We start from the raw sequence: 26,442 nt of genomic DNA, 5'->3' as shown, positions 1-26,442 counted from the left end.
ACTCTCCCTTGGAGAACCGAATGACAATCTTTTCAAAAATTACGTTGCTATGATGCAGTACCCTGAGTTTAAGCCAGGTCGTAAGTTTCAAACTGTTACCATGGAAATATTAGGAAACAACTCTGATTACGGGAGAGACGACACTGCACCCTCATCCGCCGCGAGATGGCAAACAACCATTGTCCTAAAGGGTCCAGATAACTAGCATCACGATCCTTCTGGCAATCGCAACAAATAATGACAAGCAGTAGTTTTTGAAATCAATATTATTGAGCTTTCTTATCACTTTATTGCAATATTTATTGAATTGACATAGGGATCTAGCTGCAGTGACCGGTGGTTAAATGACGCCACTTCCGGTCTTCCTTACGATAACGTTCTATTTCTAATCCTACAGCAATTTATCAATTTCATGATCATGAATACCGGTGGGCCATGGATGCCGATCAAACTAGGCATACACATACGGACGTTGATGGCGTGGTAACTTTATCTAGTCGAGGCATTCATTCTGATATGCTTTGAAAGAATTAGTATGGCAAAGTTAATTTACCAAACCCTTAAGTACAATAAAGCCCATCTTTCACCCGTAGAAACGGATCTTTGTAAACGGATCTTTGTATTTTTGATGATTTGTTTGATGATTTTGTATATATCACCTATTTGTTCTTTCAAATCGCCTTTAATTTTCATTTTCAGATCTCCGTGCCTAATAACGTAACCTGCTTCGATATCAGTTCTCGACCAATTAAATTGCCTCTAACGAGGGTTCTTGCTCTGTCAGTAGACATCATAATTTGCCGCAGGCACAGAAAGAATAGAATTGTCATTTGTTGTACGTGACTGCCATTTTCGATATTTTATCTAGTATATCCTTTTGTATTCTGATGCCGTTACAATCGTGTTCAGGCTTGTAATGATGATGGTGATGACGACGATGACAATGCTACTGGTTCTAAGCTACAACTACGACTTCCACCATCGCTACTGTTGCCACTTTGGCTGTTATCATTGTTGTAACACTCACCACCACCACCACCACCACTACCACCAACCACCATTATCATCATCACCACCATCACAGTTGTCGCCGTCGTCATAACAGCACCATATAAGAGTTCATACTGGAACTGCCCATCGATTGCGGAATAAAAGACGTTACTGACGTCATATTTTGTCTCAATATGAGAATTGCTTCATAATAAACATTACATGTACTATAAGTTTGTGACAGAATTTCTCTGTCTTTAACATTGTACAAAAGACGCGACGGACAATTGCCAACCGCAGATTAACATCGAACAGAGAAGACATTTTGTGGATGTAACGTAAGGCAACACTTTATTTGTCATTTCGGTATCCTACAAAGAACTGGAGTCGATCTGGTTCCTGCGATGATTAGGGGAGAACAATTTTTTTTCGGGGGGGGGGGGGAGGGTTTCTGGAGGAAATGGGTATGGCATCAAATTTTTTCACCACCACTGTGGTAGCAATTCTTTTTCTGTTGTCTGTCCTGCATCATTTGTTTCCACATGTGAAACCAATGCAATTTTTTTTCATGACAACCAGTTTTTAATATGCGGTTCTTGATTTAATCACCTATCATTGGTTAACAACTGCACATCTAAAAATAACGAGTAGTATTCTATGTGAGCATATGGCAGATGACACATTAATATGGATGCTCAGTGGTTACCTTCATGCTCTGAACTGAAGATAAGATACGGAATCTGCATTTTCTCATTGAAGAGACCACTTCCATGAGCCTGGCAAAGAACACTGCTATTCTGTGCTAGAGCCACGAACACTGCCACTCAGTACTCTACATATGAGTATATTCCCTTTTTTACTGTATTTCATTCTCAGGAAAATTGTTAATTCACAGAATAATAATATATCATGTTTAAAAGCATATATCCTGAAAGTATGGCATTTGTTTTGTTTTGTTTTTGTCACTTTATTTTCATTCTCAGTAGAGAGGTTTTTTCTAATTCTCTAAAAAATAACATATCTTGTTGAAAAGTAGTGTAATGAACCCTTCATGTTCTTTACTTTTCACTATACTGAGCAATTTAATCGAAAACTTCTCTTAATTTTGATCCTGATAATGTTTATTGCAACAGAAATGAAATGTGTCTACCAGGACGTAGCATACAACAAAAGCCTTTTATGAGAGGAGTTTTGACCTAACTTTTGTTGTGTGTTCATATCACTAATACCAGTAAAAAGACATTGGACTTCCTCATGTATTTTGAAAAGTTTAAAGTGCCGCCGAAGGCGTCGCACCTAAAGAGAGTGAGAGAGTGAGAAAGTCAGATTTACCAAATTTATGACATTTTTCCCTTTGGTCTGCTATGACCATTTTCTTTTTCAAGACATTACTGAAGCAATTTTCTTCCTCTTCTTCTTCACCTGCCGACAAAATTTTTGCCCCAAATCCTCCAGCCCTCCCCGAAATCAAATCGTTCTCCCCTTATCGGTCAAATATAATAAGGTATTTGTTTGTCCTCACAACAGTGTCGCTGTCTGTCTGTCTGTCTGTCAGAGTAAATCTGTCCATTTGTTCGTCTGCCTGTCTTTCTGTGTGATTGTCACACCCTTTCTCTCTCTCCCCATCTCTCTAGCCCGAGGGGGCGGTTGTGACATCATTGACTCCCTAAGGTATTCGATGACCTTTCGTATCTACCGGTAACCGCGAGCAGACGCATTTCATATAGAAAATTATGATATGATACTATATTACTAATGATACTCTAACTGTATTACTACTCTCATTTTGATCTGTAACCGTGCAGACGGCAGTGTCGACGGCACATTGGTTGCGGTCGCCCGATCCCCGGAACATGTTTGGATAGTCAATAGCGCCACCTATGGCGTGGAGTGAACTCTTCTAAAGTATTTCATGAGCAGTATTAATATTTATATCGGTACGATCTACTGGATTGGTTGGTTTCTTCCACTTTGGTGGATTGCTTTTAGTGCACAGCAAAAAGATGCAGATTCGCACTGAAATAAAAGAAATCATCAGAGTGATTCCCTCACTCAAACTTGAAAAATGGTGGATCTCGTGCCTGCTACATAACTACTTTGTAGCTCTAAAAGGCCCGGGGTGCATCCCTCTGTTACTAATACTGTGCTACCGTAGCAAGCATGATAGCAGACACATACGAATCAAGTTCAAGTTTCGAAGCTGTCTTGTCGAAGCCAAACTGCAAAAACTGATGCACACTTGTATCTATCGCAGGGTCAAACATCATTGCTGGAAAAGATATGTGAGTGTCGTTGAGCGGGTGAAATTTTCCTATCCAATGAAGCAGGTTATTATTACGAGTAAATTAATTTATTGTATACAGTTTGAGTAATTTCGGAAGCCAAACCGATAATTAGTTTTTTTTAAACTTTCTTACTACATGTACAGTTTGTACTATAGTATATGTGTTTTGCAACTGTAGTATAAGACCTGGTAATTTATTTCAACAAATATGAAGCATTGTTCAACACCTTCCTTTATCGGCGACGGGTTTTCGCTCTGTAATATATGAAGGGGCTGATTTGGAGAGTGTTATTATTTACTAAACGTCAAGAATCTTAATCTATGGCTATTGTATCGCTGATTGACTGTTTGAAAATGATTGGATAACAACAATGTGTTTCGGTCAAGAAATTTGTCACAAGCTTTCGTCACTCTGCACATCACCGGGGGTGGGGGTGGGGGTCTGTAGGCAGCTTGATTACAGCCTACACGTGCCACAAACCTTTGTCTGGTAGATGAGAGTCTGATGGGTCATTACAAATCAGATTTCACTTTTATAGCAGATGCATAGGCAATGTAGGAGTCAAGCGTGACAATAGTAAAAGATCCAATAACGATTAAGCATTCAATGTTATGTCATCAGCACTTTTTTCGGGTGTGAAGAGAATCGTTTTCGTGGAGGTGTATGTTTATTCTGACAATAGTGTGAAGTGACAGAGGTGCAACTGAATCCGAAGCATTTATAACTTTTATGTAGTCTTTGATTATAAAATAAACTGTGACAATCTTTCAGTAAATCAAACCTTGTAGTTGGCAGTAACAGAATCGCTACGGTATGTCATTGCATTCACTTTCATTGTTTGGTGAGTTTTTTTTTCTTGTTAATCATTGCGCAAATGTCTCAACTTCCGTGAAGATACAACATGTTCTTATAGATTTGTCAGAGCGACTCTGATCTGACTCGCCCAAACAAACAAAAGAAAGAACAATTCTTGCAGTTACTAATGCTGCTCCCTTATTTCATCATTAAAACGATATGTACTGCCGACTGAATACGATAAATACGTTGACGCCCATCACTGATATCCGTTGTATAAAAGGTTTCTTCTTCCATTTGAAAGCTAACGGCAGAATTGAAGATCGATCAACGGACTGTCTGTACCCGCCGGAGGTTTTCAGTTGGCCAGTGCCTTAATTGGGACGAGTGGGTCCGGCCAGGAATCACGCCACCAGCGTTAGTAAATTTGGTCCGATTTTTAGTAAAATAGTCAAATTTTGTCGACTTAGTCGTTGACATAACGAAAGACAACATTCCTGTATCATAGATCTAGTGTTGGAGATGACGGTGACAGTAAGCCATATTTTGTGCGTTGTCTAACAGTCTTGAAATCCGACCTTTCGTAATGGCAGGTAAAGATTTTGCTGATCGTTTCTTTTTATCTCAAAAATCACCCCGTTTAGGTCTTTGAGAGCGACTTTGGAGATAAGTGCGCTCGAGACCCTTTCAAGGGATAACCATTACTTTTACATGAGGGTGGGATGATTGGAGCAACGATGCTAATACTTCGATAGAGTGAAAACAAATGCCTTGCGGGTAATAAAAGTAAGCTTTTTGATATAGCGTCGGTCTTTATTGAAACGATGGATATAATATCAGAAATCATATAGGGCGAAATTAATAACGTAGTCAAAGGCCAGTGAAACTATTTTGTTTACGATAGCAAAACCTAATTACTGAATTAAAATTCTTGTTCGATCTTGTTGTAACCTTTAATCTCTACATTTCCTAAATATTACATTAATTTGAAACTATTAATAACTAAGTAACATCCTTCATTCCCACAATATAAATGGACAGTTCCATTACTAAGAGACAGCCACCCGTTTCACCCACACCGTTTATGGTTGAATAGAAAGATAACATAAGCGGAGAATAAGTTTACTGATTATCAAGATGTGACGGTGTCAAAGAAAGGAGAGACATTTTATTTCAGGTCAGATATTGTTTCTATTCAGGTCAAATCAAGCTGAGTTGTAAAACAATGCATATGCAAATTTCATGAACAGATGTTCTACCGTACCGATTAATTGGCGTCAAAGAAGTTCAACGAAGAAGGCAAAATCAGCATGCATAGTGACTGTCCCCTAAAATGTCATGTCTGCGTCGTAATTTTGATCAATCTGGCAGAAATTGCGCCTTCCAATGAACATGCAGAGAAAATAGTGTTGGATATGAGATTATGGGTACAAGTCAGTCCTGGTTGTTTGACTGATATTTATTGTAATTGAATTGCAAGGGCCGTCAGGCAGGCTAGCTCAGTTGGGGGAGAGGAGAATGGAGGGGAAGATGTGTTTTGCATTAAACTTTAGAGAACATAATATTTCGAATGAGGAATGTTGGAAGATAGCATAGTAGGTGATAAGTTACTGAATTCATCACCAAGCCCTAGGTTAGGGATCAAACCTGTACCTTTGTCTCATAATTCAAGAACATGGAGTCGAAAATTCACTTTTAGAATATAAGCGATACAAATCATGACGAAATATGTAAAATTAGTTTAATAATTTTCTGACCAAAGACATAATTGTCAAATAATCTACTCCTAACATAAAATGTCACAGGTAAGCTTATACACGTAACATTTGTGATTACAAGCAATAAATAGAAAGACATCACTCTGGTTAATTCGTCGAAACAACTGTTATGCATTTCATGCATACGACGTTTCGCTCCGCCATTATAGCAGCTTAGGATACATCTTAAAAGAGTAATAAAGTGTACAGATCTGAGTATGCTTAAAATATAACAATTTAAATTTGCAGGATATGGCATGCATAAGACTTAACTAATGTCTTGAAACCTGAATAGAAATCGAAAATGGTATGGAAAAGCCAAATTAAATATAGATAGAGTTAAAATGTCTTCCTAGTGAGAATGGCAGTAAGTACAACTTTCAGAAAGAAGACATTACGGGAAGCCATTTAGGGAAGTCTAAACACATACTCTTCATAAACAAAGTCCTTAAAACATGTTTGGAATTTAGTGATAGACACAATTGAGACGAAATCAGAAATAACAACGTGACGTGTTCCTCTTCACAGTTAATAGTTCATATCATACAACAACTTCAAATGATATCTACAGATTGTGGGCCCTCTGGTAATTTTACAATAAATGCCTTTTCAGTCATTGTTCGTCTGAAAAGGGACCAGTACAATGAACGTGTGAAGGGAAACAGTATTGCGGAATGAAACTTAGATTTCTTTCCTTTAAAGATTAGCCACTCTATTTACTCTGCTATCGGATCTCAGTGCAACTTTCAGCTTTTCCCAGAACAGCCTCCTACCCATTTCATTTTCAGGCCACTCTAGATAACTTTTCGTCAGCAGAATATTACGTAAAATACGAGGCATAGCTGCATCGGGAATTTTTTTCAGTGAAATCATTACAATGATGTCTCGTTTCTCTTCAAATAGACAACTTTGTGCCATCCTCATTTCAAAGTAACACCATTCACTCGCAGCAAAATGTGGAGACAGTATCAACATGGTTTTCCTGCTTTGCTCGATACTGTCAAGAATGTTCTCAAAAATATCATTGCCGGGTAAAAAATCCCGTTCGTGTATGCAGAGTTTGAAATTAGGCGGATCAATGTTCTCCAGATGAGGAACCAATTCATGTATGACCCAATCGCTGTCATGTTGGTTGTAAACAACGAATGCGTCATACCGTTTATTCATCGGTTGTTCCTCGTCATTGTTTTGGAGTTTGTATCCGCCCAGTTTCAGCTTAATTAGGAAGTACGCAAAGCAGATGTGCCAGTGAAACCGTTTCACCAATGTCATGACGATTATAACTGCAACAACGAAACATGACATCGGTAATGAAACTATGAATGCTAAATTGCATTCGATCCCATGTTCAACCGAAGCTACCTGAACACCATATTTCACTGTCCCTTGAGAACATTCATACGTTGGTCTTCAAAGTAACTGGAAAAAACTGCGACTTTTTTGTCATTTGTCAGCCAATCCTTAAATGATATGATTTTACAAGTGCAGTCGAAAGGATTACCGTACACCTTTAACAAATTCAATGATGGCAGAGAAGTGAGTATTTCCGATGACAGAAATGTGATCAAATTTTCTGATAAATCTAATGTCTCCAATTTAGTTAAGTTGTCGGGTATACCATGAATGATTGATAATTTGTTCTTTACCACCGACAATTCTACGAGGCTTCTTAGCTCATTCAAACTTGTGAAGTTGAGTGAGTGTTGAAATTATTGTTTGGCAGTCGAAGAATTCTGAGAAATTGCCGAGGTTGTAAATATAGTACTTCAGTGTTCAGTATTACGGCCCCGCTGTCTGTCCTTTTCCGGAATTTCGTATTTTCTATGACCAAGCTTGTCAACTGTTGAAGTCGGACTTCTTTTTGAATCAAGATATACTCCTCATATTGGCGTCCATCTATATGCAGACTCTCAAGATGTGGTGTATCCGCTAAATTGATATCTGATAAATGAGTAACCCCCAACGTTAAGGTGAGTTTGGTGAGGCTGCTAAGGTTCTGTAGTGGATGGAAGATCTGCCTAGTTGTGCCTAAAAAAAATATTTCGTTACCTGATAATAATAGACTGTTTAAAATTTGCATTGTATGGAATGCCCCGTCGGGCACCGTTCCTAATTTATTGTCAGATAAATCTAAATGTGTCAACTTTGAAAGGGAAATAAAACTCTGAGGGTGTATGGATGTAAACTTGTTACCACTGAGATTGATTGTAGCTAGGCTCGGCTGTTTCCCAAAAGCATGTTTTGGAATTTCCCCAATGAACTGGTTTTTGCTGACCTCAATATTTTGCAAGTTTTCCAGTTCTGATAGTGTGAAGACGAATTTACGGAAATTTTGTAACCTGTTTCTATTCAGTGTCAATTTTGTTAAAATCGACAGTCCACTAAATGATGTGAAGGAATCGTCATCGAGGTAACAATCGTCCATTTTCAATGTTTTAAGTTTTGAGAGCCACTGAAACGAATCTGCAGCGATTGTACCCAGAGGGTTTACAGATATATCAAGTTCTTGCAGATTGCTGTGAGCAAGGCCTTCAAAAGTTGTCTGAGTGAGATTGTATGGGCCATTTTCATCTAGTGCTAGTTGCGTTTTAAGACCGTTAATGATTACATTCTGTAGACTAGTGAGAAAATTCTGATACGTTTGCACGTCGAACTTTCTCTGCCCGGTAAGTGCTAGCTCTGATACATTGCTGATCCGCAACGGAAGAAGAGTTGTCACTTGACGCTCTTTAAGAAAAGTCCAATGGATGTTCAGTTCACGTAAATTACTCCTTGACAAGTCAAATGTAGGAAATGCACTATTGTGTAAACGTACATTACCGAATGAGACACTTTTCAGCAAAGGAAAGTGTGAGAAGTTAACATTGCAATCTTCTCTCACTTCTATTCTATCGATCGATATACTTTCAAGTTTTTTTAAAGGCTTCCACATTTCTATACCGTTACAATCCATAATCGCCATAAACACTGTTTTAAGGTTAACTAAATCTTTGAATACTTTGCCCGAAGCGTTTTCCGGCTCGAAGACGGACACAGAGAGTTCTTCTAAATTTCTTAGGCCTTTGAACAGCGACGTGGGAAAGGTAGGGTGTGCATCCGATGGATCAGGATTACGTATCGTCAACTTGGATAAATTGGTCAGATTGGAGAAAGGACTATCTGGCGTGTTCATGAAAGTCCTGATAGGAAATTCCAATACCCGAAGACTTGGCAGGCGTTTAAATGTGCCCTTACCGTATGTTATTTGACTGAAGCCCTGGAATACCAACCTCCGTAGCTTGTGAAATCCGATAAATGCATCAGAATCAATATTTAGGTCTCTTGAAAGCTCCATATTAAGCTCTTCAAGCATTTGAAGGTTTTCAAAGGATTTCGGCGTAAAACTCGAGATGTAGTTGTTGGAGAGGTCCAGGTATTTTGCTGATGATGGCAATTCTTTTGGTACTGTTGTCAAATCTCGGTAGGAGCAGTCAACGTCAATGGAGTTGTAAATTTTACATACTGCTTCCGAGGTAATTGACGGAAAGTTCATGACCGCCATTAAAATGCAGAACCGAAGGTTGGTATTGCTGATTGGAATGGATAGGGTCTTCATGATGATTTTCATGTTCTGTATGGCATACAAAGGGTTGACAGTGTTGTAGTGAAGTGAGCCAGTGCGGGCCAATCTGAATGGTTCACCGCCACTTGTGTGTGCAAAGTCTGTTGTGTGTGAAGGACAACACCTGACTTTATCGGCAACCCTTTTCGCTTCATGATATATGAGTAGACTGATCGAGAGCGTGTTAATATTCACAAACAATTAAGAATCTAAAATTCGGGCTATTGTGTAGCTGATCGGCTGTTTGGAAATCATTGGATAACAATGATGCAGTTCAGCCAGTCAATTGGCTACACGTTTCCTGTACGTTACACATTGCTGGTGGACAGCTTTCTGGTGCCACAAACCCTTGTCTGCTAGGTGACAGTCTGGTGGGTAATGAAAAATCGGGTTTCACTTTTACAACGGATGCGTAGGCAAGGTAGAACTTACGCGTGATAATATAAAAAATTAGCGTCAAAATATAACATCGTCAGCAATATTTTTGAGGTCCCAAGAGAAACGTTTTGGTTGAGGTGTGTGTTCTTTGTGGCGATAGTGTGAAGTGACCTGAGATGCAACTGGATCTAAAAAAAAGTGTAACGTTGACGAAGTCTTTGACCCTTTGTCATATAATTAACTGCGACAATATCTCAGATAAATCAAGCCTCACGGTTTGTTGTAGCAGAACAGGCGCACGGTACGATTTCTCACTATATTTAGTTTCATCGATTGGTTAGGGAAAAGTAACAGCTAATAAATATACAGGCTAGGATTGAAGATGCACCCTTTCCAGGTAATTCAGGAAAAATGCAGTGGAAATTTACTATCAAAAGATACAAATTTACACAAAGTACGATAACCTTTAGTACATAGTTTCCTGACAACTGACCTGTTTACTTTGAAATAATCAACTCCTACAGGACCAAAAATTGACACAAGCACATGGCATTGAAATTCTATTTGGCCGAAATGGGCTGTAATTAGACTGTCTACTGTACAGAACTAACACATAAAAACTCGGCAAAATACAGAGAGAAGAGAGACGAAGGTGGTTACCCGAAGACATGTTATTGTCACCAATTTGTTCGGCGGCCCGTCCTGTCGACAATTCAAAGTAGTTCTTTTAATCTGGTAGACAGACTAACACGGCTAACCATTGATGTAAGCATGGAGTTCCATGACTCAAGTACCAGGCCCAAGGATTCTCTACCGCATACACCATTAGACACAACGCCTTGCTGGTCTTCGTCCATGTTTTATTCATTTTGTCTCGCCACTGTGCCACTTGAAATTCGATGACACATGTTAAATTGTATTTCATTTCTACTCTGACTCCGTGTTTGGACGGTATACCAGTATTTCCACACTCTCTCACTCACTGTGTCACTCACTTCCATAGGCCGGACAAAAATATCTTTCCATTGAGGTTTCTTTCAAAGCAGTGTTCATTAGCTGAGACAGCCTATTCTGTGTAATGTCAATATCGTTTCTATGTCCAGAAACAAATTAAAGAATAAATTATTTTTTATGAATTTATTCACTTGGTATTGAAACAACACTTTTGGCAAGGCAATGACTCAGTCAAAGGCATAAGCAGCTGGAAATGTTGAGTTTTTAGTGTTTTCGCTCTGTGTTTTCTTTCATGGTCCTCGACTCAATGGTATACACCATATTTTGAATCAAACATTATTGTTTTCTATGGTAGACATGGATCTGTACAGAAAATGGGCTGAAACTTCGGGCATTCGAAAATGACCAGTATTCAGCTAGTAAATACTCCCTGTACATATAACCACTTTGATATAGACGACCTAAATTCAACGATAATTAACACATTTGCATATCCAGGTATTTAATTACTCCTGTAACTCACTTGTTCTGCACAGGGTTTGAACCTGGCGCCTGCAGCACGCTAAGCATGAGCCCGGAGCATTAGTGCACGAGGACACTTGCGATGTTATATCATGGACTGTGCTGACATATGCACTAGGTACCGACGATCTTCAATTTATCCGGAATAATGAAATTCTTTGTACAATTTCTTATTTATATCGTTCGTATGTCAACTTGTATCGACAATAACTGTATCAGCGTTTTGCTTATGCTACAGATGTTTGCGAATGTTGTTAATACGGTGAAAATATTACCATCTACTTCCATATCTCTTCCGTTATCATTATTATCATATTTGCAAAATGGTCGTTCAATCGTGACTTTTTTAAAGGTCAATTTCTTTATCGTCATTTGCCAGAGTTATTGTTGGAACCGCACTTCATTATGGAGAATGTCCACTCTTTCAAACTTTGATCGCTAAAGAGAATTAAAGATAAACCTCTGCAACTCTCTGACAATTTGCCTCTTTTACATGGATTACCCTGAAGTGTGGTTTACTATTGACCATCTTTTAACATTGACAGTCTTAAAGTTTTATCTACTGCACTGAAACACAAAGTTGAAGTTATCAGATGAGCGTTTATGAAGAAAAATAACCTTTAGCCAAAATTGAACAAAATAACATGCGCAAACTTCAATGCTTTTTCAGCTGATCTGAATGAAGCCATTCCGGAACATTGTCGAAACGAATAGTAACAGAGAAGAAGATATTTCAACCAAAATCTAAAACCAAGTGTTTGAAAATATCTGTAATTGCTCTAAATGATATATCGAAAACGAATTGAAAAACTGGCGTTGCATCGAAATCTTTCGAAAACAATTTTATACAGTGCATTGAAGCCAGGTCGCGTTCTGTCCGTGAGTCAACACAGTACTTATATCATTTGACAGATGGAAATTTAAATCGTTACATTTTGTTGGACCATGGTAAGGTCAAACAATTGTAGAATGGATGTAAAAGATAGAAAGAAAGGTCAACTATAGACCATCACATCTCATGTAGCATGCTTCTATTTGTAGATTTGGTCATCAATTCATAAAATATTGAAACCTCACTGAGCCCTGACTATGGTTTTGGCAATGCGAAATAAAGTGTTGACCTGGAACAACTTTAGGTAATATTATTTCTAAGCGGGCTTCAACAAATCTGGCCGGTACACTTCTCTTTCAGACAGATGAATCTACGATGGGCCCGAATGCACAACCTCCATTAGACTGTCTCATCTGTTGAATTCTAAATCAAAAAATATAGAGTCAACTGGATATCATGCCAACATAAATTACACTTAAGTTTGAGGGCTCGATTAAATAGCTTATAAGGCAGTGTAGAGTTACAGTGGTCTGATAGGCCAGCGAAATCAGGGGTGTCTCCCATTGGAATGGAAAATTGGGTTCACTTGACTAAATTTAAACATGTTCATCGAATCAATTATAACAAATATAGAGGGACAGACAAACGTTCATTCAGACAGTAAAGCGGGTGGATGGTAGACAAGCCGAGAGTGGGACTAAACCTCATAATATGTTTAGTTGCCCATCCTTTCTAATATGTTTTCTTGCCCTATTATTAACATTTTCACTTTAATAATGGCATTACATAATGGATAACCGAATAGGCCTAACCTTCAAAATTTCATGATAGTTTACAAATGTTGTAGGTTCAATCTAAAATATATCATATCATTCGGAAACGAAGACCTTGAAAGGCCAAGGACCTTGGGAAATTGATATAATTGCACTTTTTCTGAAGAACTGAGTACAATCCAATTAAAAATAGCGTCGCTCTACGGTACCGGCGTTTGAGTCAGGTCGTATTGGACTTCTTGACTAGGGAACAGACGACAGTACATCTGTATCACCTGGAAGATTTGTAAATATCTATTGTCCTGACGGGTCGGGATGATTAGCATCATGATCCTGCTTGTAATCATCACAAATAATGACACACAGTAAGTCTTTGAAAATATCATTATTCAGCTTTCTAACCAATTGTAATATTTAATTAGTTTAATATAGAGGTCTGGTCACTTTGAACGGTTGGAAAATGGTCATAGAGGACAAATGCGTGATATTGAAATCTGCCATCAATATCTCTTAGGTATGTTATTGCTCGGTCAAGTGTCATCATGCTTCGCCGTAGACACAGAAATAACAGAATTGTCATTTGTTGTAGGTGACTGTCATTTGCGATATGCATTATGATGCTGTTACTAATTTACTTTGGCTAGTAATGATATTGAGGATGCTTATGATGATGATAACGATAGTAACCGACGCTACTGATTCTACTTTATATCAACTACTGCTACAATGGCTACTTCTGCCACCTTGACTGTCATCGCTGTTGTAACCATAACCAGTCATCGTCGTCGTCATTATCATCATCAACATCACCATGATCACCATGATCATCATTACTAGCACCATCACCGTTGCCTCGTCGTCATGACAACAGCATATCATATGTAATCGACAGGATTCACGAGAAATGCCGATTGATCCAGGCTAAGAAGACGATATTGAAGTGCAAGTTTGAGTCAGTATACCTATTGCTTCATTTAGTTTATAAGAGATGTCCTATAATGCTCTGTAATGTTCTTCTGAAGACTCGATGGACATTTGTAAACCACAAAGTAACACAAAACAGGCAAGACGTTTTATTATTAAGCCATACCATAGGATACTGACTTGTATTTTCCCTTTTATCCAGTATTGAGCTTGCGTCGATTAGAGAAAAACTGTAAGAGAAAATCTTGCAAGCTAAAATCATGGATAAAACATTATTCAGGTACTTAGATACCGCACACCTCGCCTGCCTGTCTATCAGTCTGTCTCCCTCTTCCTTCCCCTGTCTGCGTCCATACATCCATCCGTCTGCCCCCTCTCTCCTGTCAAGAGATTGCACATTTCATTAACTTAATGTATTCGACAAATAATGCCACTCGTATCTATTGGTAATCGTGAACAGACACATTTTGAATCAGCGCCCAATGGTATTTTATGCCATCAATATATTATATGTATAACAATATAGGTATTACCTATCAAGGTATTGATAAAAAACATCTTACCTATTGTATATTAAATAAACGAAATGTTAACGTATTCTTTGAAGATCTTTTTCCAAATATCTATTTGCCTTCTTCCATATCCATTTATAGCATGGCATGTATTGTTGTTACACAGAAATTCGAAGAGCGACTGAAGATATTTCAGACCCTCATGAATTTCTCGTTATGGTGTCCTTTGATTACTTCAAGTTGAGTACGTATCCTCTCCTCTTATGGCTATAGGTGGCACTTTTATGGGGGTTGGCACTGAGAAATACAGATTTAAATTGATGAAGAGATTTATGATCATGAAACATACAAAATAAATCCAACATGCAGTGAATGATACACCAGAATATATTTTGCATCGATTATCAGACATACGACATAATTCACCAAAATTGTAAATTCTATAAGCTGGCACTTAGATTTCAAATACAACTTTTCCATTTGTGGAGCTTCGATCACATTGTCAAACCGATTGTCAAACAAATATTTCTCACCAAAGAGTACAAGTTAAGGTTCCTGATTTGCGGTGCGTTTGTATTAATATTGGTTGTATTGCGACCCTTGATGATTTGGGTATGTACGATACAACACGATGTATTGTATAATGTATGCAACTTTAAATAGCAACACGTCACACTGGTTTATTCGCCCAATATATGTAATCTTTTTCTTTTGCATGAGCTTCTAAGGAGAGTGATAAAGCGTCCAGATCTGAATAAGCATCAAACAAAATGTCTAAATTGAAATTTTGCTCAGAGCTACGGCGAAGGTCTTTAAACTTTCAAAAAATACATTACACCAGTAAGAAATACTAATATCCAACTGTATAATACAAGGTAATGAATCGAAAATGGTATAATAAAGAAACTAAAATTGGATGAGTTCAAATATTTTCATAGTTAGATCATCAGTAGGCATATTATTCTAAAATGGCATTATGGAAATCCATTTGATGATGTTGAAATACAGGTTCATGGTTTTCTGTTCAAAGGCTCTGACATGTTTCAACTTCAATTATACGAAACACATTTCGATGAAATTGACAGAAAGTACGAGATATGTACCTTTCCACTATGGAAAACCCTATCAGCAACACAAGTTACTGAGATTCAGATAATTTGTGGTTAAATTTGTAATGAATGTCTTTCTAAATACGACCGATACATTCAGTATGTGAATGGAAACATTACACCAAAACAGGTTTCTTGAAACGTTGAAAATTAACATTACATGAGTAAAAACACTTTGCAAACGAAGTGTGTGATACAAGAATGTAAAGAAAAAATGGTATGGAAAATAAACTAATTCATCGTGGATAAAACTGTTTGAAAGAGAGCATTGTGGGAAACCACTAGAGGCAATTTATTGACACGTTCTTCACAAATTGTTCAAATCTCACGCTTGAAATTAAGTGATACAACACAAATTAAATTTACGATAGGAACGTGCTATGTATCTTTTACTGGAGCAAATTTATATCATAACAAATTCCACCAGTTTCACATATTTTTGTTTCTGGTAATTAGAAAATGATTGCCTTTTCGAACTGTCTTCTGCAATGTAAGAGGTACACTGAGTGTTTCTTTCGACAGCAATAAAATATTAGTAACACAAAGGAAAAAAAGAAAATGATATTATTTTGAATAGAAATATTACAGCTGAACTTGTCTTAAAACTTTAAAGTATACATGACACAAATAGGAATTTCTGAAAGAGAAGTTTATAATACAAGAATGAAATTTTATAATACTATTAAAGTGTATCTAAATGAGATAAGTTAAATGTCTGCATGTCTTTATGTAATCATTTGGTACAACAGTTTGAAATAAGGAGTTGTGAAAAGCTATAACCTTTCGCCTTTAATAAACACGCTACTCAGTGATCAATCAAAGTCTACGACAAATATGTAATTTTGTGATACACAAAAAACAAGGAAGAAATCTACGATAAACGTGTTGCATACCTTTTCACCGTTGGAAGTTGATATCATATAACAACCGTAATCCATGTTTACAGATTAGAGTGTTTAACTTACAATGAACGCATTCCATATTGATTCTTTTGAAATTGGAATGGTAATCTAACTATATGAAGGTAAACATTACAGCAGAACGAAACTAACATTTCTCACAAGTACTTACAAGTTAGCCACTCTGTTTACCCTACTCTCTGATCTCAGAGCGATTTTCAACTTTTCCCAGAACAGCCTCCTGCCAATTTCATTTTCAGGCCACTCAAGGTAACTTTTGGTTAGCAGGATATTTCGTAAAACACGAGGCATATTATCATCAGGGATTCTCTTCAGTGATATCATTACAATGATGTCTCGTCTCTTATCAAATAGACAACTTTGTGCCATCCTCATTTCAAAGTAACACCATTCACTATCAGCAAAATGTGGAGACAGTATCAACATGGTTTTCTTGCTGTTCTCAATACTGTCAAGAATGTTGTAGACAGTATCAACATGGTTTTCTTGCTGTTCTCAATACTGTCAAGAATGTTGTTAAAAATGTCATTGTCGGGTATAAAATCCCGTTCGTGTATGCAGAGTTTGAAATTAGGTGGATCAATGTTCTCCAGATGAGGAACCAATTCATGTATGACCCAATCGCTGTCATGTTGTAAACAACGAATGCGTCATACTGTTTACTCACTGGCTGTTCCTCGTCATCGTGTTGGAGTTGGTATCCGCCCAGTTTCAGTTTTATGAGGAAGTATGCAAAATGCACGTGCCAGTGAAACCGTTTCACCAGTGTGACGGTGATTAAAACTATGACAATGAAACATGTCAAGGGTACTGAAACTAAGAATATTAAATTGCATTCGAACCCGTGTTCAACCTTATCTACCGGAACGCGATGTTTCGCTGTAGGTACAGAACACAAGTTACGCTGAATAGAAAAGTAATTTGAATAGACGATGACTTGCTTATCCCTTTCCAACCACTCCTTATATGATTGCATTTTACATGAGCAGTCAAAAGGATTTTTATAGACTTTTAACAATCTCAACGATGAAAGAGGCGTGAGTATTTCTGATGGCAGAACTGTGATTAAATTTCGTGATAAATCAAGTATTTCTAATTTAGTTAATTTGTCGGATACGCCATGAATGATTGATATTTGCTATTTGTAACCGACAAGAATTTGAGGTTTTGAAACTCGTTCAAGCTCGTGAAGTTTAGTTGGTCAAAATTGTTGTTTGGTAGGGAGAGAAAGTTTAGAAATTGTTGGGGTTGTAAATTATCAATTCGCTACTCAATATTACTTCAACTCCATCCGATAGTGAAAATATCACATTTTCCATAACTAAGCTTCTCAACTTTTCGAGTCGGACGTTTTTTGGGATCAAGGAGTTATTGCCTATGTGACCTCCATCAATGTGCAGACTTTCGAGATTTGGTGTATCTGCTAAATTGATATTTGACATCTCCATACTCTCGAGGGTTAATTTTAATGAAGTGAGGCTGTTGAGGTTTTGTAGTGGGTGTTTGATCATCATGTCTGCTCCTAGATGGCGCAATGTGTTCCCTGATAGCAAAGGGCTGTTTTAAGTTTGCAATGAGCTGAAGGCCCCATCGGGCACCACTTCAAGTTGTTAGACAAATCTAAATGTTTTAAATTTGAAAGGGAAATAAAACTCTTGGGGTGTATAGAGGTGAATTTGTTACGCTTTAGGTTGATAGAAACAAGCGCTTGATTTCTCTGAAACACATATTTAGGGATTTGCCCAGTAATAGATTTCCGCTGATGTCAATATTTCTCAGACTTTTCACTTCTGATAGTGTAGAGACAAATTTTCCGAAATTTTGCAATCTGTTGTTTTGCAGTGTCAATGTTGTTAAAATCGACAGGCCATGAAGTGATATGAAAGAATCATCATCAAGGTAACAACGATACAAGTGCAAAGTTTTAAGTTTTGGAAACCACTGAAACGAATCTGTAGCGATTGTACCGAAAGGGTTTTGAGATATATCCAGTTCTTTTAGATTGCTTTGAGCAAGGCCTATAAAAGTAGTCCCTGTGAGATTATATCGCTCATTTTGATAAAGGCTAGAACTGAGTCTAACCCTAAGGACGTCTATGGCTACATTCTGTGGACCCGTGAGAAAATTCTGGAGCGTCTGCAGATCTATCCAGTTTACGCCATAAATTGTTAGATGTGATACCTTGCTGATTAACAATGGACGTACAGTCTTGCCTGTCAATTCCAGGGATGCTATATTAATGTCTAATTTGCGTAAATTATTCCTTGATAGGTCAAGTATCGGGAATGATTTATCATATACATTTAGAGAATTGATCGAGACTTCTGAGAGTAGAGGCAAGCGTGAGAAGCTAATATTACAATCTTCCCTCACATCAAAATTCATAATCGATAAAATTTCAAGATGTTTCAATAATTCAATTAGCAACATCCTTACAGTCCGTATGGACGATATCAAAATATAGTTGTTTAAGTCTTACTAGACCTTTAAATGCCTTGCTCGAAACATTTGCCAACGTCCAACCGTACACAGAAAGTTCTTCTAAATTCCTAGGCCTTGAAACAGAGACGATGGTGGGGAAGTAGGAGGTGTATTCTGAAGTTCAGGCGTGCGTATTGTCAACCGAGATAAATTGATCAGATCGGAGAAAGGAATACCTGCAGTGTTCACAAAAGTCTTGACCGGAATGTGAAGTTCTTGAAGACTTGGCAGGTGTTTAAATGTATTCTTACCGAATGTGATAAATCCGTTGCCAGGAAATGTTAATCTCCGTAGCTTGCTCAGTCCCACGAATGTATTAGAATCAATATTTAAGTCTTTAGAAGTCCACATGGTAAGCACTTCCAGCGACCGAAGGTTTCTAAAGGAATTCGCTGTAAGACTCGAAATGTAGTTGTAGGAGAGGTCAAAGTCAGTTGCCGAGGATGGTAAATTCCTGGGCACTGTTGTCAATTCTCTGTAGGAGCAGTCAACACAGGTGGAGTTGTAAACTTTGCATGCTGCTCCCGAAGCAATAGGAGAAAATTTCATTAACATTATTATCAAAATGCAGACCAGAAAAGTTAGTGTCTCTGACTGAAATTGATAGGTTCTTCATGATATCGTCTGATCACAATGCAGCGTACAACGCAGCAACAAAGCTGAAGAAAAGTAATCCAGTACAGGCCAGAGGAGGTAACGATTGACAGGAGATTTGGAAATTTGAACTGTACACAGCTACTTGTGCGCGCGCAGTCTGTTTTATGCGTTGGCCGACACCTTCATTTACCAGCTACTGTTTCTTCGCTTTATGATATACGGGGCGGTCACTATAGTTGGCGTACAGTTCAAAGTAGTATCCAAGTCCCTCCAAGGGAATATCATTTGTCTAGGATCTTGACTTCGTCTTTTGGCCTGCGTGTTTCGGCAGCAGTGATAGCTACACCGGCATCATGATCTTCACTTCGTACGGTGTAAATATAATTACACTGCTGTCATTTTTGCTCTCAGTCATTTCAAAACTGACACATACTATACCAATGACTCATGACCACCGGAGTGTTGGAGGCGAAAGCCAAAAAAAGAAGTTAACATCGTGAATAAAGAATAACATTTGTCCGTTTGGTGAGTGCGCTATCGGATTATATTTTAATGAGGTTTCGGTTTTTCTACGTGCCACGCGGTTTTGAGCGGGGGAGTATAATGGGGGAATTTCACTCCCTTGCAAGGGCTAACTCGCAAATTGAAATGTGTAAAATTTAATAAGATAAGCTAACTCGAGCACTTATGTAAACTACAGTCTAAAAATGGCCTAGTTGACAAAATAGTCACGGTGCGGGGGTAGCGGGGAAGCAAGATGTCTAAATCGTGGAGGAGAGGAGGCATCGAGCAGTTGTCTCGTTCTGCGTGTCTTTCAGGTCGTCCGGGTTTTTCTCCAACGTCGATCCTCCTCCGTCGATGCTTTCTTAAACGAAGATTCTCAGTCCCTTCTATTCTTATTTTAACCTATTGTTTACACCCGCACGTTTGCGCCAGTCATGTTATAAAATTAATACTTAATTGGTGTAGGCTGTGGCGTAAGCGTCGTTTATCACCAGCACGGGGAATCTTATGCATGTGGAAGTTAGAATTTAGCTTGAATTTTGAAATACGCACAGCCCTTATCCAACTCCAGATTGATATCATAACATACGGATGTGTTGGCGGGCTGTACTCCAGCCTTTGATAGTGCTATGACTTTACAAGTAAATTAACATTAATGTGTGACACCGTAGGCACTATTTTGAGGAGTGAAGAAATACGTATTTTGTGGCGGAGTACGTTCATTATGGATCTTTTGCAGCGACCCGGTGAAACCAAATAAAAATGTAATTTACGCAATCCCAGGTCCTGGTGTTTTGATATTGACAGTGAGGATCTTTCATAACAATTCAGACTTACATATTACAACAGGACCGCAACTATACATCTCAACGTATAGTTTCATTGTTTGTCGAAGGCCGTAGTTACAGTTGCTACACACTTTCTTGACCACTTTCATAACACAGTCGGATTTCTTGGCAAACATTGCTAAAAATTAATGTGTATAATAAGTATTAATTCTACATTTTTGTAAGTTTTGTGGCTACGGTGAATACATTATTTCAAATGGGAATCTTATTCAGTAACTTATCAGGCTTACAAGGTTGAGGTCAAACCCTTGATCTTCTGATTCAAAAAAGCAGTGTATTTAAGCTGTTGAATATAAAAGACGAAAAATTATTTATTCGGTAAAATTTACTTCATATTTTTCTGACAAATTCACCTATTACACATCAAATAAACTTTACAGGGACTTGTCAGTTTCTTCAACCTGAAGACTGGCGGTGGATTCATTGGGATAACCCTGTTTGTTTACTTTGGTGATGGGGCACAATGTTTTTTGAAGTAGTCGATGGGGTCAGTGCGTTTTTGAATTGAGACACAGGCTCACAGTAAACACGATTGGAACTAATTTGGGATAATTGGATGGTGAAGAAATGTCGATTTAATCTACAAATGTAATCTCATCTGCTTTTCGTTTCACATTACACACTTGTTTTTATGAGTAATTTGCAATATTGCAACATCCAGCTGTACAGCACCTAACACTTTTGAGAAATTTGGAAAATATTAAAATCCAATTATCCCAAATTAGTTCCAACCGTGTTACTAGCATTAAATGCTCATACTAGCATTAAAGCCCTGATGACTATGGATTTTATGCATTATTTTAATGATTTTATTTTCAAACCTAAGTTGGTTCGTGTAGATGTGCTGACTGAAGGATTTGTATAAAAGTATCACTGCTCGCTGATTTAGACCATGCCTACATGTTTTAACAGGCTGAATAATAAACGGGTGCCGCACCCATAAAATGGCGCCCTCAAGGAAAAGTACAAAAAACAGTGTTTCCTGTTCATACACATCATGATCATACCAGAAACAAGCGTGATGCCATTTACCTGAATGGACAACATACAATGGCCAGCATATTGTTGTTTTAATGTTTGTTTTCTTTGTCATATGCTTAGTTTTTGAAAATGGCGGGAAATCTAAAACGATTGTAAAACATTTGAATTTACATGCCATTTTCGACACTTATACAAGTGTTATACACTTTTTGAGTCTTAAGTGGGTCTTATTCAAATAAAACTTTTGGAAACTGAGGAAATTTTGAGATCGGTTTATAACATATTCGCAGTTATTGTGGCTTTAAATGACAGATGTTACAGATATTAGCGATATCTGGATGTATGGAAATGGAAAGTCTGCTTTTAAAAACATCATACCCGCCGGAAATTGCATAATCAGTTAGAATTTTCAGCGCGTGCTTCGGACTCATAATTTTGATATATCAGAGAAATATATCAGAGATATCTGGGTATTTGCAGATTGAGAGTCTGTTTTGCATAGAGCACTAATCATCACGGAATCTGCAGTTCATATACAAAGCATGACAATTCCTGATCTTGTACTGTTTTGTCTATTGGAACCAAGTGTGAGAAAGCAACATGCACTAATATTTCACGAACGTGACAATACATTGATACAGTGACATAGTTAAGAAAGAGAAAATGACAAGATATTTTTCATTTCCAGTTATGCAACCATTAATTCCTAATTAAAGGTGTTATTTTCATTGAGTGAAATTCTAGTTAACAAAAGGCTTTTTGTCAGTATTAGCTGTGCTTTTACGGTTTCAACGATGGAAGAAAAGTCCTCTCAGGTACTGTGCACGTCAGATGTGGCTACAGCTTATAAAAGAGCTTTCTAGGGTTTCTCGGGAGAAGCTACTACAAGGAAAACTATTAAAGGACAGTTTCAGAGAACTGACAGAATGCATTGTCGTTGACAGTAAAACTCCGGGCCCGCAGGGCCGAGGAGTTTTATGGCAAACTGTACCGTTAAATTCCGTAAACCGCCGATTACAAGTTCGCTTACCGTGTTATACCACGAATTTGCCGAGTTTTTGAGCCTTGTTTGCACGCCGAAAGTTTTTATTTGTAATTTTAGTGCAGTGCACGTTGAAACTTTGGCAGGAAAACATTGACGCGTTTTGACACCTTGTTGAACGAAAGTATAAAAAACCCCATAATTGGATAAAACAAAGTTGACATGTGCTGCTATTGTAGTGCGATGACGTGGTTGAGCACCTGGTTTTATTTGAATTGTATGAATTTGCTTGATTGGTGGTTGAGTGAAGTGAAAAGGTGTTTGCAGATCGACGTTAGAGTCACGCTTTGCTCATTTGGGTCGAAAACTTTGAGCAGCATACATGCAATTGCCGAGTCGCTCTACGTAGTTCGATATGGCGGATGAAGTACAAATGAAAGCTGTATCCGGTGCACTTCAACTACCAAAGCCAAAGATGGAAAAGAAAAGTCCCCTGTCACGCCAGTGCTAACGGCCACAATCGGAAGACCAAGCTACACAGCCACGTCAGAGAAAGGCGCAACAGAAACTGCAAGTACAAAAAAACTATGTCTAGATCCACAATGACTGTGGTACTGCGTGTTTGCTTGTAGCTAGATTTAACTTTACCAAATGCGACTGAAATCTCCACATTCAGTGTTTGACAACTGACTTTGAAGTCTTAAATTTCAGCTTCGAATGATCGTGATAACAATAACCCTAAGACAGAAGTGATATTTGCAATCAATACCGTAAAGGTTATTTCACGGTGACCTGTAATTGATTTTGAGATGTACAGTCACGCAAAATTAATTCAGTCCGGTGATTCTTTTAAAGTGTCTTACTCTGTACTTGATGGTGAAATAAATTCCTTCTGGTAAATGTCTCGCATCATGTTTTTTTTACTCGTCGCCACGTGATTTTCTTTTGTTTAAAAAGTGTCCATCTTATAAGTTCTTTTGTTTAAAAGTGTCCGATTTACTAGTAAATCGGACAGTTTTTAACAAAGAACTGTCCGATTTACTAGTAAATCGGACACTTTTAAACAAAAGAACTTGTAAATCGGACACTTTTAAACAAAAGAAAGCCAGGTGGTAATAATAAATATTCGGTTATGGAAATTAGAAAGCATGGTTAGAACAATGGGCACGAGGCGGAGAGTGGTATAACAATTCTAAACCTCACGGCTTTAGCTGGCATGTTGTAAACCGCACGAGGCCGAAGGCCGAGTGCGGTTTACAACTTGCAAGCTAAAGCCGTGAGGTTTAGAATTGTAAACACACGAGAACCTGTACAATTACCTACTTATACCACGAAAAAAGAGGAAATTTGAAAAATATCATGACCTAGTCGTGCGGTCTATCAGAATGATCAATTGCATTGCGCCTTAAAACACCTGGTGTCATTAGGGATTGAAATTCTGACACAATCGATAGTTTAATACAGCTTTCTCATTGGCTAATAAACTGACTGCACTGATCCAGGTGCACATCAATTTGCCACGTGGTATGATGCATGTGCATGTCACTGTGCATCGGCCACACCACCAGTGTGGACGCATACTTGTATATCTCCGACACAATGTAATCAAGCGAAGTGGAACGGTTTTGCTGGCAGTTTGATAACGCTATACCACTGGATGACAGAGAGGATTTTACCAAACGGCAAACATAAAAGTGAAAGATTTTCTGCTTCCGTGAACAGTGCACAATTGACTGAAATACAAGGATCTCGCGTACTTCAAAATACACGCAAGTCTACCGGATCAGGCGTGTCAGTGTCGGATGCATGGGGACGTACCCGAAGCGAGAAACTTAAAACAACTCCAGTTAAAAGCAGCGAAATATTCATTTGTGGATGTGTGGAATATCTGGATATCATACCGGCCATTCGGGCAGGTTAGTTTCAATTATTTTCTTACATTTTCCCGGCGTGACTGTTATCGTTATTGTTTCTTCCATCGTGTTTTTGAAAGGCCAGTTTAATATGACATGATAATATTTGAAACGTTCGATGCAATGGGTCTATCCCGCCCGCTGAGTGTTGTCCTTTGAACGGAGTTTCAAGTGTGGGATTCCATTACTTTCGGCTCAAATGTCATTCCTTTTCGACGGCAATATTTTTCAATTATTGATTATTTTCATTAAATGCAGGTTGCTGCAGCAACTTCTTTGTATGAATAAGGGCTTTGATGAACAACTATTTAAAGAATGCACTGGTCATCGTCCTGATGAAGAATTTCGCACGTACACTGCGTATCAGCAATGTCCTGCAGAAAACCGTGTCTAATTTTTTACAATCCCCACAACCTGTGACAAAAGTTGATGTAAAAGTTGAAGAGTACCATTCTCCGTGCTGCTTGTCAGATACCACTACGTTTAATAACCTCGTACACAAGTTCATCAGGCCATATTTCCATTCAAAATCAGCACGGTGATAAGTTGTCATTGAAATGTAATTTCGCTAGTTCATTAAAAGTTGCCATGTGTACAATCTGCCAGATGTTTGATTTTCGTTTATATGTAGATAAGTAAACCTTTACGCGTACATTGATATGGAAAGTAGTAAACCTTACGTCTGTATTCATATGATAATGAAGTCTATTCATTAAACTGTAAGGTTTACTAATTTCCATATCAATGAACCGTAATGGTTTACTTATTTGCATAAGAACAATTGGTGTTGCGATAATAAACGTACGGTGAGAACAATGTGTTACATGACCATGAGTGGTATAATATAAATAATTTTACTTGCAATACACCTTAGTAGGACAGCATTACGTAAAAAAAAATTCAAACACCCAATTTACTTGGGCACAGTTAACACACTGTTTGTCAGCCCCGGGCAGGTATAGATATAGACGACCCAAATATGATTTTCAACGATAATTAATACATTTGCATATTATTAATATCCAGGCATTTTATTACTTCTGTCACTAATTTGTCCTGCACAGGGTTTGAACCTGGCGTCTGCAGCATACTAAGCATGATCCCGGACCATCAGTGCACGTGAACTCTTGCATGCAATGTTATATCACAGATTGTGCTAACATATGTACTAGGTTCCGATGGTAGGGTGACCGGACGAGAGGCCCTCCTATTCCCTACAATGGGGCTGACACAAGTTTTCTGAGAGTGAATGCTCGAAATCGAAGGCATAAAGGGGGACCCAGGTAGTGATAAATTGTACAAATTCACCTTAAGTATGCAACAGTTTTGCACATTTATGTCTATGAACATGGTAATGACGTGAAAATCTTGAAGTTTATGAACACATTTTGTCAACAAACGTCAGAGGGGACGCCATCTTGGAAGTCGTCTACTCGCACGCGAATGGTCACTATGAGAGATCGCGTGAACGGAAACACTTGCATTTCACAGTGAATGTTGTGAAGACTAGGAAGTCAAGATGAGTGCAAAAATTTCCTAAAAAGGTCTTTTTTCTTCCGAGAAACTGCTGACGAAATTTTTACTTTGAAACGGCTATGACTTTTGGCATCATTTTCCAGGAGGGAAGGAATGGCCATGCGGGCAAATTGTACCTTAGATATTTTTCTACTTGTTTTGTGCCCTAAAATAGCTCAGCTATGCAGCGCAAATTAGCGCCCACGGTTTTACCAAAGCAGGAAGTAAAGTTCGCAATAGTGCCGTACTTGAACAACGTGCTTTTTCAC

The 26,442-nt window shown here is 38.1% G+C and overlaps 1 protein-coding gene across 1 annotated transcript; it reads right to left on the bottom strand.

The window, feature by feature from the left end:
• Positions 1 to 905: 905 nt before the first annotated feature.
• On the bottom strand, positions 906 to 9,422 carry LOC139119560 (toll-like receptor 4). Its single transcript, XM_070683403.1, has 2 exons — positions 8,826 to 9,422; positions 906 to 1,130 (listed from the first exon to the last, which is right to left on the bottom strand). Exons 1-2 carry the CDS (start codon positions 9,420 to 9,422, stop codon positions 906 to 908), a joined length of 822 nt encoding a protein of 273 aa, XP_070539504.1.
• Between the last annotated feature and the right edge of the window lie 17,020 nt (positions 9,423 to 26,442).

This window comes from Ptychodera flava, chromosome 20 (genome assembly GCF_041260155.1).
Source record: "Ptychodera flava strain L36383 chromosome 20, AS_Pfla_20210202, whole genome shotgun sequence".
Lineage (NCBI taxonomy): Eukaryota > Metazoa > Hemichordata > Enteropneusta > Ptychoderidae > Ptychodera > Ptychodera flava.
The sequence above is the reverse complement of the archived record's forward strand: the minus strand, read 5'-3'. Positions and strand labels throughout refer to the sequence as shown.